We start from the raw sequence: 16,077 nt of genomic DNA, 5'->3' as shown, positions 1-16,077 counted from the left end.
AAGACTGCTGACCTGACAGTTATGCAGAAAACCATTATTGACACCCTCCATAAGGAGGGAAAGCCTCAAAAGGTAATTGCAAAAGAAGTTGGATGTTCCCAAAGTGCTGTATCAGAACACATTAATAGAAAGTTATGTGGAAGGGAAAAGTGTGGAAGAAAAAGGTGCACAAGCAGCAGGGATGACCGCAGCCTGGAGAGGATTGTCAGGAAAAGGCCATTCAAAAGTGTTGGGGACTTTCACAAGGAGTGGACTGAGGCTGGAGTCAGTGCATCAAGAGCCACCACACACAGATGGATCCTGGACATGGGCTTCAAAATGTCGTATTCCTCTTGTCAAGCCGTTCCTGAACAACAAACAACATCAGAAGCGTCTTACCTGAGCTAAAGAAAAAGAGAACTGGCTTGTTGCTCAGTGGTCCAAAGTCCTCTTTTCTGATGAGAGCAATTTTTGCATCTCATTTGGAAACCAAGGACCCAGAATCTGGAGGAAGAATGGAGAGGCACACACTGCAAGATGCTTGAAGTCCAGTGTGAAGTTTCCACAGTCTGTGTTGATTTGGGGAGCCATGTCATCTGCTGATGTTGGTCCACTGTGCTTCATTAAGTCCAGGGTCAACGCAGCTGTCTACCAGGAGATTTTGGAGCACTTCATGCTTCCTTCCACAGAGGAGCTTTATGGGGATGCTGACTTCACTTTCCAGCAGGACTTTGCACCTGCCCACACTGCCAAAAGCACCAAAACCTGGTTCAATGACCATGGGATTACTTTGCTTGATTGGTCAGCAAACTCGCCTGATCTGAACCCCATAGAGAATCTATGGGGCATTGTCAAGAGAAAGATGAGAGACATGAGACCGAATAATGCGGAAGAGCTGAAGGCCACTATTGAAACATCCTGGTTTTCCATAACAGCTCAGCAGTGCCACAGGCTGATAGCTTCCATACCAGGCCGCATTGAGGCAGTAATTTCTGCAAAACGGGCCCAAAACCAAGTATTGAGTACATATGCATGCTTATACGTTTCAGAGGTCCAATGTTGTTCTATGTACAATCTTTGTTTTATTGATTGCATGTAATATTCTAATTTTCTGAGATTGTGGATTTGGGATTTTCATGAACTGTAAGCCATAATCATTTCAAATATGACAAATCATGGCTTGAACTATCTTGCTTTGCATTAATGAGTCTATCTCATATATTAGTTTTACCTTTTAAGTTGCATTACTGAAATAAATGAACTTTTGCATAATATTCTAATTTTTCGAGTTTCACCTGTATTTAGTCAGTATCCAGATAATTCTTCATCCTTCATGGTTATTCATCATCTGCCCCTGTAGAGGAAATAGCTTTCATATGTATTAGGGGTGGGCTGGGTTATACTATTTTCTAAAGTTGAAAACCCTACCTGTTGTATCTGATAGCAACTCTGTTTTTGAAAGCATCTTTGTCATGCTCATTGGCCTTAATGGAATTCCCATCTAACAGCATGACAGGACTGATTTTAACCTATCATCTAAAGCAGTGGCAAACCCTTTAAAATATATATATTTTACTGTTAAAACAAGAAAAATTGTAGAAAAAGAAGAAAAAAGCAACTATATCTGTGGCTAGAAAAATGGAGTTTTGCATCCCCAAAGAATTTCCCCCTCTTTTCATTTTGAGAAAGATTGAAAAAAGACTGAATTAGATATCCCCCAGTTAAATTAATACAATATAATTTGCTCTTAGGCTTTGGTAAAACAGACTTAAGAACACAGTGCGAGTTATCATGACAAACAGTATAGCAAGCTATTTTAAAAATAATCTATTCTTTTTATAATTTACAGGCAGCGCGTGGCGTCTTTGAAGAAATGAAATACCTAGAGCTCATGATTGTTAATGACTATAAAATGGTAAGTTGATTCTATTAGTTTTTTCTATACTTTTTCAAAAAAAATTGATTGTGAAAAATGCATACATACTTAATAGTAATATAGATAATTATACTTTTGAATAAAGAATTCAGGAATGTGCACTGGGAAACTCTTGGAATAAGACTACTTTCTGGGTATCATAACAGCCAGGCTTGGATTACTTGATGCCTCTATATCCAGTGTTATTTCCAGAAATGCATCTAGGAAAGACCACAAAGTTGATTCATTTTGGTCCATTTCTTTGTCTTTCTCAAGGCTTGGTTCAACATTACATCTGTCATGCAATTAAAATTATGTGAGGGGACTAGAAGGACCTTAATCATCTTCTTTGCCTTCTTTATCCTATCCTACATGACCTGTCTCCATATCTCTGAGGGTTTTAGGGTTCAAAATGACTATTCTCTTCATGCAAGGGCCAGTCCTATCATTAATCAGGATGATACCTCATGTGAAACCAATGCATATAGCAGAGATTCCCTGTCTTAATAGCTACTTCTCAACTGTCTTAAAATGCTGGTATTAAGGCAGTACTGAGTTGAGGTAATCTAAGTCGATAAGGCACTGAGATATGAATCAGGAAGTGCCTGATTACATTTTGTTTGACAATTATTCTAGGCAAGAAACTCACTTTCAGCCTCAGATTTCCATCTGCAATATGGGAATAATAATACTGATAAAAAAAATTCTGTCAGGATTGCTGCAGTGTCTCTCTACGAGGTCAGAAATTTGATGATATTTGTACATGATGTTGGAAATTCATCATGTTTGCTTATAATCTGAGAGTACAATGTTTGGAAAGATCTGGAATTTTTTTAACTCTTTTGTCCAAAGATTAACAAAATATATTTCTTGATGAGGATCTATTCTTTTTTTTAAAAAAATAAATTTTATTTGAGTTTTCACAAAAAAAATACAAATAAAACATCTTTTTTGAAAGTAGCATAATCCCGGGTTACATTTCTTCGTACAGACACAAATTCAATTTCATGCTCATTTTTATGTTCTATTCCATATCTTATTACTGTTTTACATTTTCTGAATAGCTTCTCCCCTCTTTTAATTTTCTCAATTTTATTTTAATTATCTCGTCTCAATTCAAATCATTATATTTATATTTTTTGTCTGTCCTGTTTCAATTATCTATTATCTTTTCTCATTAAACAAAGTTTCTCCTGTAGTTACTGATTGGAGTATGATGCCTTTATATCTTTTAAGTTTATCCATTTAACTCTTATTTAGGCTTGAATATATACCCTAAAGTTATAACATTCAATATAATACATAACTTCCATTCGGATTCTGCTTGGTACATTCTTAAAATACACACTATATTCTTAAAAAAAGAAAAAATTATAAATATATGTAATTAAAACAACACATTCCATTCCAATTCAATTCTATCATTAATATTAATATTCATTAAAATCTTAACTTCTTTAACATTACTTTTCAATTAAATATCATACTTCTATGGGAACAATTATAAGCTTTCCATAATTAATTCCCCTCCCCTCTTCACTTATATTTTATAAAAAATTAACTAATTAAAATGTTCCCGTCCCTTCCTAATTCAATTTTCTCATTTATTTTATTTCACTTATTTTATTAACAAACATTTCACTAAATTACACTAACTATTTTATCCCTCATTTTAATCATACATTGTTTCCAATTTTCTAAAGTTATTACTATTACTAATATAACAATACAATCTTATGTACCTTTACAGAATCCCTTTTTCAGTTAAATTTTCACCCATTATCTCTAAATAGGTCCTGTTTCTCTATATCTTGTTCCGGTCCTTTGTAACTTCTTTTCCTTTCCTTCTTCCCTCTCTTCTTCTCTCTCCCCTTTTTACCCCCTTGTCTCTCTACCTCTATTTCTCTCTTCTGTATTCCCCTCTTCTGTTGCTTTCCAGTATTATACTTATTTTTTGAATTATTATTTTTTCTTTGGTTTTAAAGTTTTAAAGTCTTAAATTCTCCATTCTCTTTCTCCACTTTCCTTTTTCTTCCCCACATAGAATTACTTGTTCATTAAAGATGGCTTCTTCTTTGTCCCAGTCTTCTTGTTTTGCAGACGTTTCTTGTTGTTTCTCATAGTTCCAAATCTCCATTTCTAAGAATTGAAAAATGAAGCCAAAAGAACCCCTGCCTTCTTGTGCATCTTCTTTATACTTTTTAAGTTCCATTTTCAATTCATCCAGGAATAGTGCCATTGTATAAATTTTTAAACAACCACCCGATTAATTTTAGTCATTCAAATGCAATAACCAAGAATCCAAAGATCACCAAATAATCCAAATACATGCAAGCTGTTTCCTTTTGTTCTTTTTTCCCCACTTTCTCTTCCTGGGGTTCTACTGCTTAGTTACAAAGTTTCAGTTAAAATGTATCTTTTAGAAGTCTTGTTGAAGCTTTACTATAGATTCTTTTTAATTCCAGGCAGTCTCCTCCTCTCTTTCCAGATTCTGCCCTTTTATTCTTTTTCTCTCCTTACCTGCTTATGAAAAAAATTTTAGTGTCCAGAAATCTTTATTATCCCTTTGACATTTTGTTTTATTTTCAGCTTAATTGCCTGTTGATGTCAAAGCAGATTTTTCCGATTTCTTATTTAAGTCTCTTAGTTGTCAGTATAGGGAAAGGGAGAGAAGAAAAAAAAACCCAAACCTTTCCTGTTCCACTTTCGTTCGCTGCTTCCGACTCTTCTTTGGGAGCGATGTTATTTTTTTGTAAGTTTAAATTCCAGGGTACCTTAGTTGTTGCTTTTGCAATTTAACCCAGTCAGCCAAAACTTTCACTTCTTATCTTCCTCCTGCACATTCTTTTCTGGTCGAGTTCTTCTTTGAGGTGGCCATTTCTGACCACTGCTGCAACCGCCTTCAGGAAAGGGAGTAATGGCCAGCTGAGGAGGAGAAATGCGGCTCTCCTCAACCCTGTTGGCAGTCTGCCCCCTCTTCACCACCTCTATGGGGTGGCTTAGCCCTGAAACCAGCCAGCTCGGGGCGCTCCAGCAGTAAGCCCGGACCGAAACCGTGCACGATCGTGAATTTCTGTCTGTCGCCGGAGGAACTCAAACCGGAAGCGCCCAGGATCTATTCTTTTCATTTGTTGTGTCCCAATGATTTTAAATGGATTGTTTAGATAGTTACCAGGAGTCAAGACTGACCAGAAGCACTATGTATAAAAATGAGCTGGTAATAAATAATTAATGTTAACAGGCTTCATTTATAAGAAGAGTTTATTATTATTGCGAATAAAACTTTAATAGTAAACTTTCTGCAAGATACCCAGATATCTAGTTTTCTTTCTATTATTGCAAATTTAAGGCAGCTAAGCACAGTCTTTTTCACAGAACATTTTGCACTTGAAATAAAAAATGCATTGAGTTATGTGCCACAGAAGGCTTGCAATCAATAATTCGAATTATAAGGGGAAGCTATTGCAAATATATGTTTTATGCTATTATTTGTGCAATTGACCTTTATCAATACAGAGCAAAAATGTTCAAAGAGAAATATTACTGGGGTTGCTTCTTTTTTAGACTTTGCCAGGAAGCAATGAAGTTTAATTAATGTTTCAATTGGATTATGACTTAACATTTTTCTCCTAGTTCAAAAAACATCGGTCATCCCATAGTAATACGAATAACTTTGCGAAATCGGTGGTAAATCTCGTGGATGCTGTAAGTATTGCTATAGTCAATAAAATTAATAATACTGTATTCAGTTCAATAGGGAATGATAAAATGAAAAGGCAACATTTGTCTCATAATTCTTTTTATATTAAGAACAAAAACTAATTTACATCAGTAGCAGACTTGCTGTCTATATCCCAATTTTTGTATTACTCAAAAGAAATACCAAAGTTTGTAGAACTACAAAAAAACTTTGAAAAGAATCCTTACTGTAGTGTAGCAAGGGGGGCAAATGGTATTGCCTAAGTCATGTTGTCACCATGCAATGGACATAAATTCCACAATTTGTATCATTTGTGGGATATCTTGACATATATGATGTAATCATGGCTTCAACCAGATACCTGTGCTACCATTCACATATATGTACTAAAAAGAAACAAACCCTTTCTATCCTAGAAAGAAACATTCAGTATCCTCTGAGAATGCAGAGAAAAGAAATTCATGATTTTGAAAAATGATTTTCTTTGAGTTTTACAGAAGATATTCTTTCTTTTGTGAGGTTACAGAATCAGTTTCCTGTAATGTTATCCTGTGTAGCACCCTGCACTTGTAAGCTGCCAGTGCTAAAAATGAATAAATAAATCTTTGAAAAGGAAAAGACAGAATGCCAAGAAGAAACCCTATCAATGAACTCTTTGAAAACTGCCTTACAATACTTCCACACAAGCTTTCTTTAGAGCTTGATAAATGCAGTGCGTTGAATAAGCCATCTCACAATGCTAGATACTTTCCGTTCAGTGCAACAAACACTTCAGTTTTTTTGTGCAGATAAAGACTTTCTAGATAAAAAAAATAGAATTATTTTGTGCAAGTCCATTGTGCCCATTCTTGTCCTATTATGAAATGAGCCTGACAGAATGAAGATAGGGACAATTCTTTGAAAAAATGAAACCAAGGATTATTTGTTTAAATAGAAAATTTATCTGTGATGTTACCTTGTTGTGCAAAATATATAACTGGATCACAGGATATACTTACCTACCTATCTAATGGAGATTATGATTGCTCGAAATGCAATTTGAAGAATGAGTGAGTTTATTGAAAAGGTATTCATGAATTCAAGCAGAAAAAAGCAAGAATTCTGTTTCCAGATGTTTGGAGTTACAACAAACTGTTGTTGTTCTGCTCACTTCAAGCACCCATGTTCAGAATTATTAAATTTGAAGTGTTTAATTAAAACAAAAACAAAATCTCACAGTCTGTCCATTGTCAACTGTTTTTATGATTTCCTACCACAAACTATATAGTAAATATTACATACGCATGTGCTGATAATTATGCATATTGTGGTATTGACATTACTGTAAATTTAATGGAGTATTGATTATTAGGGAAGTATATTATCTAATTATATTCCAATGTTTCTCTCCTACTTTACCCTGTTTGTCTTTCCACTGACTGATTGGCTAACTGTGCATGTTTGACCCAGTGTTCCACTCCTGTGCTTGTCCTGTCTCTCCCTACAGATATACAAGGAGCAACTAAACACCAGAGTTGTTCTAGTTGCTGTTGAAACCTGGTCAGACAGAGATCGTATTCATGTCCATGCAGACCCAAGGCAGATGCTTCATGATTTTTCCCGATATCGACAGAACTTCATCAAGCAACGTGCTGATGCTGTACATCTCCTCTCGTATGTAAAAGGAGGAGAGATGGTCTGGTCCACTGTTCTTCTTAAGAGGCTTAAGGATCTGTAGTCATTCCATCCTCAGGTGTTATTAATACAGCACTCTTGACTCACCCAATGAATTATCAGGATTAGCCAAAATACTTTTAGAGCCACTTTTTCTGTTAGATATTATATTAGCCTTTTGGGGTTTCAAAACTAGAGCTTAATTGATCAGAACATTTTCCTTATTGTTTTGTGACTTGGTTAATTGTACCAAAATTAAAATAGCTTTTCACAAGATTCCAAGAATTATTTTTATATAGTACAGAGATATATCTTATTCAGAAAAATGTTATCTCAATTAGGAAGCCTTTTTTCCAGGCAAGATATTTTACTGTATATTCTCTCACTTTTACATTTTTGCTTATTTATTTCTTCCTATGATGTCTTCTAAAATTGGAAATAAGTTACTTAACCCTAGCCAGTTTGGTGTAGTCATTAAAGTGCTGGCCTAGAAACTAAGAGACTATGAGTTTTAGTCTCATCTTGAGCACAAAACTAACTGGGTGATTTGAGGCCAATTATTCTCTTAGCCCAACCCACCTCACAGGATTGTTGTTATAAGGAAAATAGGAGGCAGGATGAATATTAGGTATGTTCATCACCTTGAATTACTTATAAAGGCAAGATTTAAAAAAACTTCAAGGGCACTCGACATAGAATTACTATGAGTATCCAGTATATATCTATGAATATTCTACTTTAATGACATTAAAGAAACTAAATAAAACAAGCCCATGTTCTCATAATTTATATTATACTATTTCATTTGAAGAAAATGATATTAATATTCTTCTTTTATCTGTCTTGTTCTGAAGGAATGTGACATTTCATTATAAAAGAAGTAGCCTAAGCTATTTTGGAGGAATTTGTTCGGTGGCTAGAGGTGTTGGAGTAAATGAGGTAATAGTTCTGTTTTGAAGAAATGTATTTATTTATCCAATTCATAAAGTCTCATGAGTATATAAGAAGTCCTTGATTACTGACCACTCATTCAGGAACTATTCAAAGTTGCAATGATGTTGAACAAATGGTACTTGGCTGTTGCATTCCCCCATGACCCCCATGATCATGTGATTGCAAAGTGGAAGCTTGGCAACCAGCTCACATGTACACTTACAACTGTTGCAGTCTTCTAGGTCACATGATTACCATTTGCAATATTCCCTGCCACCTTTTCACAATCACGGCCAGTGCGAAATCTGGCAGGAATTCAGGAGTAACTTCCACACTAAGAAAGGATATTTTGAAATGACCATCAGAGCATTAGTATTTCCTATATTATTATTAGCATACTCTGATGCTAAGGAGTTCTACTCCCCCTCCCTACCTGAAAAGAAATCTCTTCCAAATGCAAAACACAAGCAGAGAAGTTTCTGTTTCTGTTTTACTTTCACAGCAGCCAACAGCTTTACTACATAACAGTCGAGCTAAGCCACGCCCAGGATCCTTGCTGTCTCCTTCTTGCTCACACAGCAAATACTGTTTGACTTCCAAACAGCCCTCTGATGCTACTCTCCCTCCCCACCTGAAAAGAAATCTCTTCCAAATGCAAAATACAAGCAGAGGAGAGGAGTTTAGTTTCAGTTTTAGTTTCACAGCAGCAAACAGCTTTAGTACAGAACAGTTGAGCTAAGCCATGCCCAGGCTCCTTGCTGTTTCCTTCTTACTCACACAGCAAATACTGTTTGAGTTTCCAAACAGCCCTCAAGTCTCTCACACACTGACAGGATGCTAGCCAGATGAATACCAATTGATGCTGGTAGGCAGAGGAAGATTTCCCCCCCCCCCACTTATTTTCTTCCTCAGCTCAGACAAATCCGTTCTTTCTACTGTAACATCAGTTAAAGGGAAACGAGGCAAAAAATGCAGAAAAAGATTTACAGATGCAATTAGGAAAACACAAGTAAGGGAAGCTACACACAAGTATCATCAAAGTATCCCCATGTCAATAGACCGGCTGTAAAAAACTATATAACTAATAACCCCTACGTTCATCAGTTGTAAATGAAATCAATGCCTTGGACTAATAAGTATTTGTCTGGTTTTCAATATGAACCTCAGATTTATTATTCCAGGGAAAAGGTTGTTGATCTGAAACCTTGGTTACATTGTGCCTGGTCCCATGCTCTAAAGTGGCAGGATGAGAGTCCTGGGATGTGCTGCAGTAGCAGTAAAGTCCACCTCCCTCCCCTTCAGTCCTACCCTAAACCTTTACACAGCCTTCTCACCCACCAGCATCCAATGGAAAACCACTTTCTTTCTGCTGACCGGAAGTACAACGGATGCTTCCAAATGATGTCTTTTGGAGCCAGAGAGGTGAAGGAGGGAAATTTTATGCCAACATTCAAAGTGCAGGGGCAGGTCTAACATAGGATAGGGAGTATCATGGCAGGGCATCAGCAGCAGCCTTCATTTCTCCAGATATACTTTGTTGGTGACGATGACAATCTGAGAATCATCCGTTGTGAAATCTATCGATTCTATATATATATAAAAGCGAAATACCACTCATGCATTATCACAAAATCTCCAGAACCGTAAAGCCTACAAACTTGAAATTTGGCACATATGTTCCCTTTGGCTTCTAGGTGCTCGCTAACAAAGGATTTTTCAAAATGATCATCATTAGTATGTCCTATATTATTATTAACATGCTCTGATGCTAAGGCGTTCTACTCCCCCTCACCACCTGAAAAGAAATCTCTTCCAACTGCCGTTCAGCTAAATCAACCCAGGCTCCTTGCTGTCTCCTTCTTGCTCACACAGCAAATACTGTTTCGGTTTCCAAACAGCTCTCAACTCTCTCGCACACTGACAGGACGTTAGCCAGATGAATACTGATGGATACTGGTAGGCAGAGACAGATTTCCCTCCCTTATTTTCCTCCCCAAAAACTTGCCCAATCGCATAGTTTTGTAGCAAAGCACGGGTACCCTACTAGTTAGTAAGATATTTCCACAGAAATGTTAGGATCCAGTTTAAGTTATCTACAAAAGAATATAATGTTTATTTTTGGTCACTGACCAGAATTGCAAACAGAAACACATTAAAAATAGACATAAAGTAAAATAAAACAAGATAAAAATGTCTACAAAATTTTGTGATGGAAGTTTTATGTTAAACTTATAATAATTTGCATTTGCCTCTTTTTTCACCCTAATTTAATTGAGGTTGATCTTTCCCTAATAGTATGGGCTTTCCTGGGCAATAGCACAAGAATTGTCCCAAAGCTTGGCTCAGAATCTAGGAATACAGTGGGAACCAGCATCCAGAAAACCAAGTATGTGCCAAGTCTCCTGTTATCAAACTAAATGTTTGTATAGTTTTATATTCTCTAAATAGAGCTAATTATTTTGTTGTCTAAGAATCTTTTAAGTCAATTCAAGCAACTAGATTTCTCTGCACACGCATCATTTTGGGTCATGCATGCTCATGGAGACAACTTACCTATGCAGTCACTAGAAGTCAAAAATAATTTGATGGAACATAATCACTTAATCAATCATGCGTGTCTACACAGACATACAGTAGTGTCTTAATCTTTTCTTTGTGAGAAGAGATTAGTTCACTCATTGCAGTCTTTCAGATGTGAATGTGGGATTCCTTTATACTTATCAGATATACTATTCAAAATGCAAAGATGTGAAGAGTGAAAATACTGTACTTACTGTATTTGTTCTCTATGGTGTATTTTGTTGTATATATTGTCAACTAATTTTATTCTCTCTCTCTCTCTCTCTCCCTCCCTCTCTTTCGTTTATGTCTTTTAAGAAGGGTGCGATTGTACAGAATCCTGGGGTGGATGCATCATGGAGGAAACAGGGTTTGTAGTGATAATTGATTCTTATACACAGTACAATTATTGTTTAAATTTTGCTCAGGCCAAATTTAAAAAATGATGTGGTTCATAAGAAGAAACATTCATTCATCTTATTGTTTTCTGTTACAATAGAGGGAAAATTATTTTAATCATTTTTTTAAACCTATACAAAAAAACCCTATGAATTTATTTTATAAATAATTGTTTGTAAAAAAAGTCAAATAATTTCTGACTTTAAAGTCTTGCCTGTTTTTCTTATTTTTTCATGACAAGAAATTAGAAAGGATCATAGAAAAAGGGTATAATTTTAAAAGTAAAAAAAACAAGTTTAAATAGAAATAGTGTTAGATCAATAACTTGTTTTTTCTCACTTGCTTGTAGTAGTACATAATGCCTTATGCGACCATTTGTCTCTGTGTGATATTAACCATACTACATGGTCAAGTGAATTCAATTGAATATTGACTTGTTGTTTGATGAAAATTTCTAAATGTTCACTTGTGTATTCTCTATTCTGATTTGTTTAAACATAATGCAAAAATAAATAATAATTAGAACTTGAAAGTGAGCTGTTTCATTTCCTGAAAAATGGAGCTTCAGTAATAGATAAAAACAATTATACTAAAAATAGGGCGGAAAGGTAAGATTACTTTTCAAATCACAGACACCAAATTTTCTGTGACTTTTTAAAAAGAGCTCAGTGAAAGAGTTTCATATAATTGGAGGAGAAAAGTCATAGGTATAGATTAAAAATATAGTCCAAAACACAGAATATTCCATTTGTGGTTTGCCAGCTTGCGCAGAAAGATGTAGACAATTTTTTTTTTTCAAAGTGCCAAAACAAAATTCTAAATAAAGATTACAAATATTTATGTGTGGTCAGAAAAGCATGCTTTCAGACAGGGAGTAAGATGCTTAATCCAGTTTGATTAAACATACTTGTCTGAAATAAAGTAGTCAAAAATCTGTGTAAAATATGAAAAGTGGTTTAAAAAGTTGAACTATTAATATCTGCCACAAAAGTATGCTACTGTACTGATCTATTTGCTTTCAAAAAAACCTAGATATTTCTTTATGGATGTGCTATGAACCATTTCTTTAATATCTTGCTATTGTTTTATTTCAGTGTCTATCACCCCAGAAAATTCTCAAAATGCAGCATTGCTGAATACAGAGATTTTTTACTCCGTGGAGGAGGTTTTTGTCTTTTCAACAGGCCTACAAAGGTGCATTCCTTATAATCTTTTCTAAGGAAGGTAGCAAACTGGATGATGGTACATTTTGAGTGGATTGGGATGGAAATGGAGGAAAGAAAGGGGAAAATGTCATCTCTTCTTGCATACTACAGGTAGTTCTCAACATATGGCCACAATTGGGACCAGAACTTCTGTTACTAACTTCTGGTCACGTTAAGTGAGTCATGCCTGATTTTTGCTACAGTTGTTAAGCAAACGGGACTGTTGTTAAGCAAATCACATAATCATTAAGTGAATTCGGTTGCCCCTATTGACTTTGCATGGCAAAAGCTGCCTCAGAAAGTTGTAAATGTAAATATTTCGCCCTGGGACACTGCAACTGTCATGACTGCAAGAATGCTGCAATGGTTGTAAGTGCAAGGAAATGATCATAAGTCACTTTTTTCAGTGCCATCATAACTCCAAATAGGCATTAAATAAATGTCATAAGTCAAAGACTACCTGTATCATTCCTGCTCTAACTTACATCAAGGTTTAGCATAATAACAGAAAAAAAATAATAAATAATAAATTTCATTTGTATTTCAACATACTTCAGGACCTTCTTCCTCACCTCAGGATTTTAACCTCATAACAATGCTGTGGTTTAAGTTATAGTGAGATCCACAATTGAGTGAGAATTTGTGTGATCAATTTCATCTGTGATGATAGAATACAATAAATATCTATGATTGACAAATGTGTTAACATTGGTCAAGACCATTATGTGGCTTGTGATTTTGGCTTGCTCAATGTTTATGTATAATATAGACCAGGGGTTTGCAACCTTAAACACTCAAAGAGCCATTTGGACCCATTTCCCACAGAAAACACCGGGAGCCACAAAACCTGGGTGGGCGTGGCCAACTCGACATTACTCACTCCCACCCAGTCACATGACACCCCCAGCCATGCCTACCCAGGTTTTGTGGCTTCCTGTGTTTTCTTTTCTTGGGAAACAGGTATCTCTGTATGTGTGTCTCTCTCTTTCTCTCATCTTTCTCTCTGTCCTCTCTCTCTCTCTTTCTCTCTCTCATCTCTCTCTTGTCTCTCTCTCTTTCTCGTTCCCTGTCTCTTTCTCCCTCATCTCTTTTTTCTCTCTCATTTCTCTTTTTCTCTCTCTCTTTCTTTCTTTCTCACACTCCCTCTCTCATCTCTTTCTCCCTCTCCCTCTCTCTCTCGTGTGTATGTGTGTGTCTGTTCCCTCTTGAACCATTTCCAAAAACAGGCGAGGGTTGGGTGTTGTCTTTTTTGCTGATGTTGTTATTTCTTCTTCTTTGGGTGCTTTTTACCATATGATTTAAATCAAGAGTCATTTCAGGTTCCCAGATAAATGAAGCTCTTTTGTCGCCCTGCTGTAGCTCCCTGTCAGCTGAACCCATTGCCAACTCCATGGCCTGCTCGCAGCTCTTGCAGCGCCATGCACAGCACACTTAAATTTAGTGCACTTCACAATGGGGGAGACAGCATCCCCTCCTCCTCCTGGAGCCCATTACGATGTGGAGCATGGGCTATAGCCAGCCCAGCCAGTGTCTCGGGGTGGAGAAAGTCATGTGTCTCCCTGAGTGGCTGAGGTGCATGCAGCACCAATAAGAGCTGGAAGAAGAGGCAAGCATAAGACTGCTTTGCTCCTGCTCTGGAATACGGAGCAAGTTTCCATCCGCAGCCATCACCCTTCCCTTCTCAGGGCAGGCGAGGAGTGAATGGGAGGGGAGGGTGAGGGGTGGTGCCAGCCACTGGTGAGATCATCTGACAGGGAGCCACAAGAGATGGCCCCAAAGAGCTGCATGCGGCTCTGGAGCCTCACATTGTCGAGCCCTGATGTAGAAACTATAGCTTGTTCAAAAGCTCTAGTTTAAAAAAAGCTAAGTGTTATGCTCCCTGCTTCCTTATGCATTGTAAGGATCTAAGAGTCACATGTAAACATCATCCTTTAACCCTATAACCTAATACCATGATGGCGAACCTATGCCATGCATGCCGGAAGCAGCATGCAGAGCCAACTCTCTGGGCATGCCAGCCATCACCTGTTGCTCTTCTGGGTTTGGTGTGCTTCACATGTGTGGGAGTACCAGAAACTGGAAGAGCAGCTCCCTAGAGCGCATGCACGCACCAGCCAGCTGGTCTTTGCGCACATGGGAGCGCCAGAAACCAGAAGAGCAACTCCCTAGAGGGCATGCATGTACCAGCCAGTCTTCGTGTACATGTGCATTAGAAACTGGAAGACCAGGTGGCCGGCACACATGTGCACACTGGGAAGCTAAGCTTCCAGTTTCTGGTGCTCCCATGCGCACACATCAAGGAGCTGCTCTTCTGGTTTCCGGTGCGTGCACATGCACACGCTCCCATTTTGGCACTCAGTGCTCAAAATATTAGCCACCACTTACCTAAAGATGAGGAATAAGTTGCTATCTCCTGTACTGTCCAAATTCCATGTCCATATTCTCTTTTGTGTTTGACTATGTCATAAATCTCCTCCTGTCAGTGGACAAATATTTCCCCATGGGAACTATAAAGCTCTCAGAATTGCAAATTGGCCTACTGATATAGACTTTGAATTAATGTTGGTATGATAGAAGCCAGTCTTTTAATATTCCTAGCTAAAAAGAACAATCGTGAGAGGGATGATTAAAATCTCAGCCTTACAAAGCTGTTGTTCACCTTTGTTCTAATCTATGCATTAAGATTAGTTTCATTTAATGAAGAGCTGTCTCTCAATTCAGTCAAATTCACAGTCTTTCATAAGTGAGAATAATACAGGATATAGGGTAAGAATATTTCCCTGGTGGTCTTACGTGTTACATATACTCACTTATCAGAAAAATTAACTTCGTAACCTATGTAAAACTGACCCAACTTACAATTATATCTAGGAAGTAGGAGGGTTTCCAGGAGTTATGCTTTATTCCCAAAGCACAAGATATCTTTGCTTTGGATTCAAGAGCATTCACTGAACATACTTAACATGCAATACCCTCATCTTTGAGAAACCACTTAAATCAATAACTTCCTCTTTCAGCAGGTGCTTTAAGCTTTTAGAGGTATTCCTATTTTGGCATTCTTGAAAGTACTCTTGGCTTTGATGAGCTGCAGGAAAGAGAAGAAAATGGCTCTTCAGATTGGAAGTCAGTGTTATTTATTCAATAAATTAGATACAGTAAGGAAAAGAATCACAGAGGCAACTGAACCACGTTCCTAACTCCTTTTAAGATAGATATTATTATCTATACTCAACATCTAAAGAACAGAAAATGGCAGAGCTAAATAAATATGTGAGATGAACAAGTTCCAAGTCAGCAGTGCAGTTCCTCTGAAGTTTTGCTGTCTATTCAATTACTCCTGAGAAAAATCTCCAGCAGAAATCTGCTGTTCATTTTTAATAACCAGCTTCAGAACAGTATTGCATAAGCATATATACCTTAAATATATACCTGAATCTTTTAATGATAGTTAGATAATAACATTTTTTCTTAAATGTGTGGGTTTTTTTCCAGTTGTTTGATGCCACTGAATGTGGAAATGGGTATGTGGAACCAGGCGAAGACTGTGACTGTGGTATCCAAACGGTATTATTTTCACCTTAAAATGAAAGCTTTAAAGTAGATAATTACTTATAAGGTGCTGTTCATTTTCATGGGGCATAAAATAATAAAGATAGTGATAGAAGAGGTTTTTGACTTCTATTCCTGCTCCCACTCCCTCCGAGATCATCTGAGCAGGAGTGGAAATCATCAGA

At 36.9% G+C, this 16,077-nt stretch overlaps 1 protein-coding gene across 6 annotated transcripts in view; it reads left to right on the top strand.

The window, feature by feature from the left end:
- Positions 1 to 16,077, top strand: part of ADAM23 (ADAM metallopeptidase domain 23) — an 89,517-nt gene that overhangs the window by 39,908 nt on the left and 33,532 nt on the right. For all 6 annotated transcript variants that reach the window (XR_015740695.1, XM_087919667.1, XM_087919666.1 and 3 more), the window contains exons 9-16: positions 1,829 to 1,894; positions 5,528 to 5,599; positions 7,081 to 7,247; positions 8,102 to 8,186; positions 10,476 to 10,566; positions 11,058 to 11,109; positions 12,233 to 12,332; positions 15,836 to 15,907. Coding sequence is in view for 5 of the 6 variants with exons in the window: in XM_087919667.1 (XP_087775793.1) it covers positions 1,829 to 1,894; positions 5,528 to 5,599; positions 7,081 to 7,247; positions 8,102 to 8,186; positions 10,476 to 10,566; positions 11,058 to 11,109; positions 12,233 to 12,332; positions 15,836 to 15,907 (705 nt within the window). In the remaining variant the exon portion in view is untranslated. The remainder of the gene's footprint in view (positions 1 to 1,828; positions 1,895 to 5,527; positions 5,600 to 7,080; positions 7,248 to 8,101; positions 8,187 to 10,475; positions 10,567 to 11,057; positions 11,110 to 12,232; positions 12,333 to 15,835; positions 15,908 to 16,077) is intronic.

The sequence above is a fragment of the Pseudonaja textilis genome, chromosome 1 (genome assembly GCF_049901715.1).
Source record: "Pseudonaja textilis isolate UNSWEBS1 chromosome 1, rPseTex1.2, whole genome shotgun sequence".
In the NCBI taxonomy this organism is placed as follows: Eukaryota; Metazoa; Chordata; class Lepidosauria; order Squamata; family Elapidae; genus Pseudonaja; species Pseudonaja textilis.
This window is presented reverse-complemented; position numbering and strand designations above follow the sequence as displayed.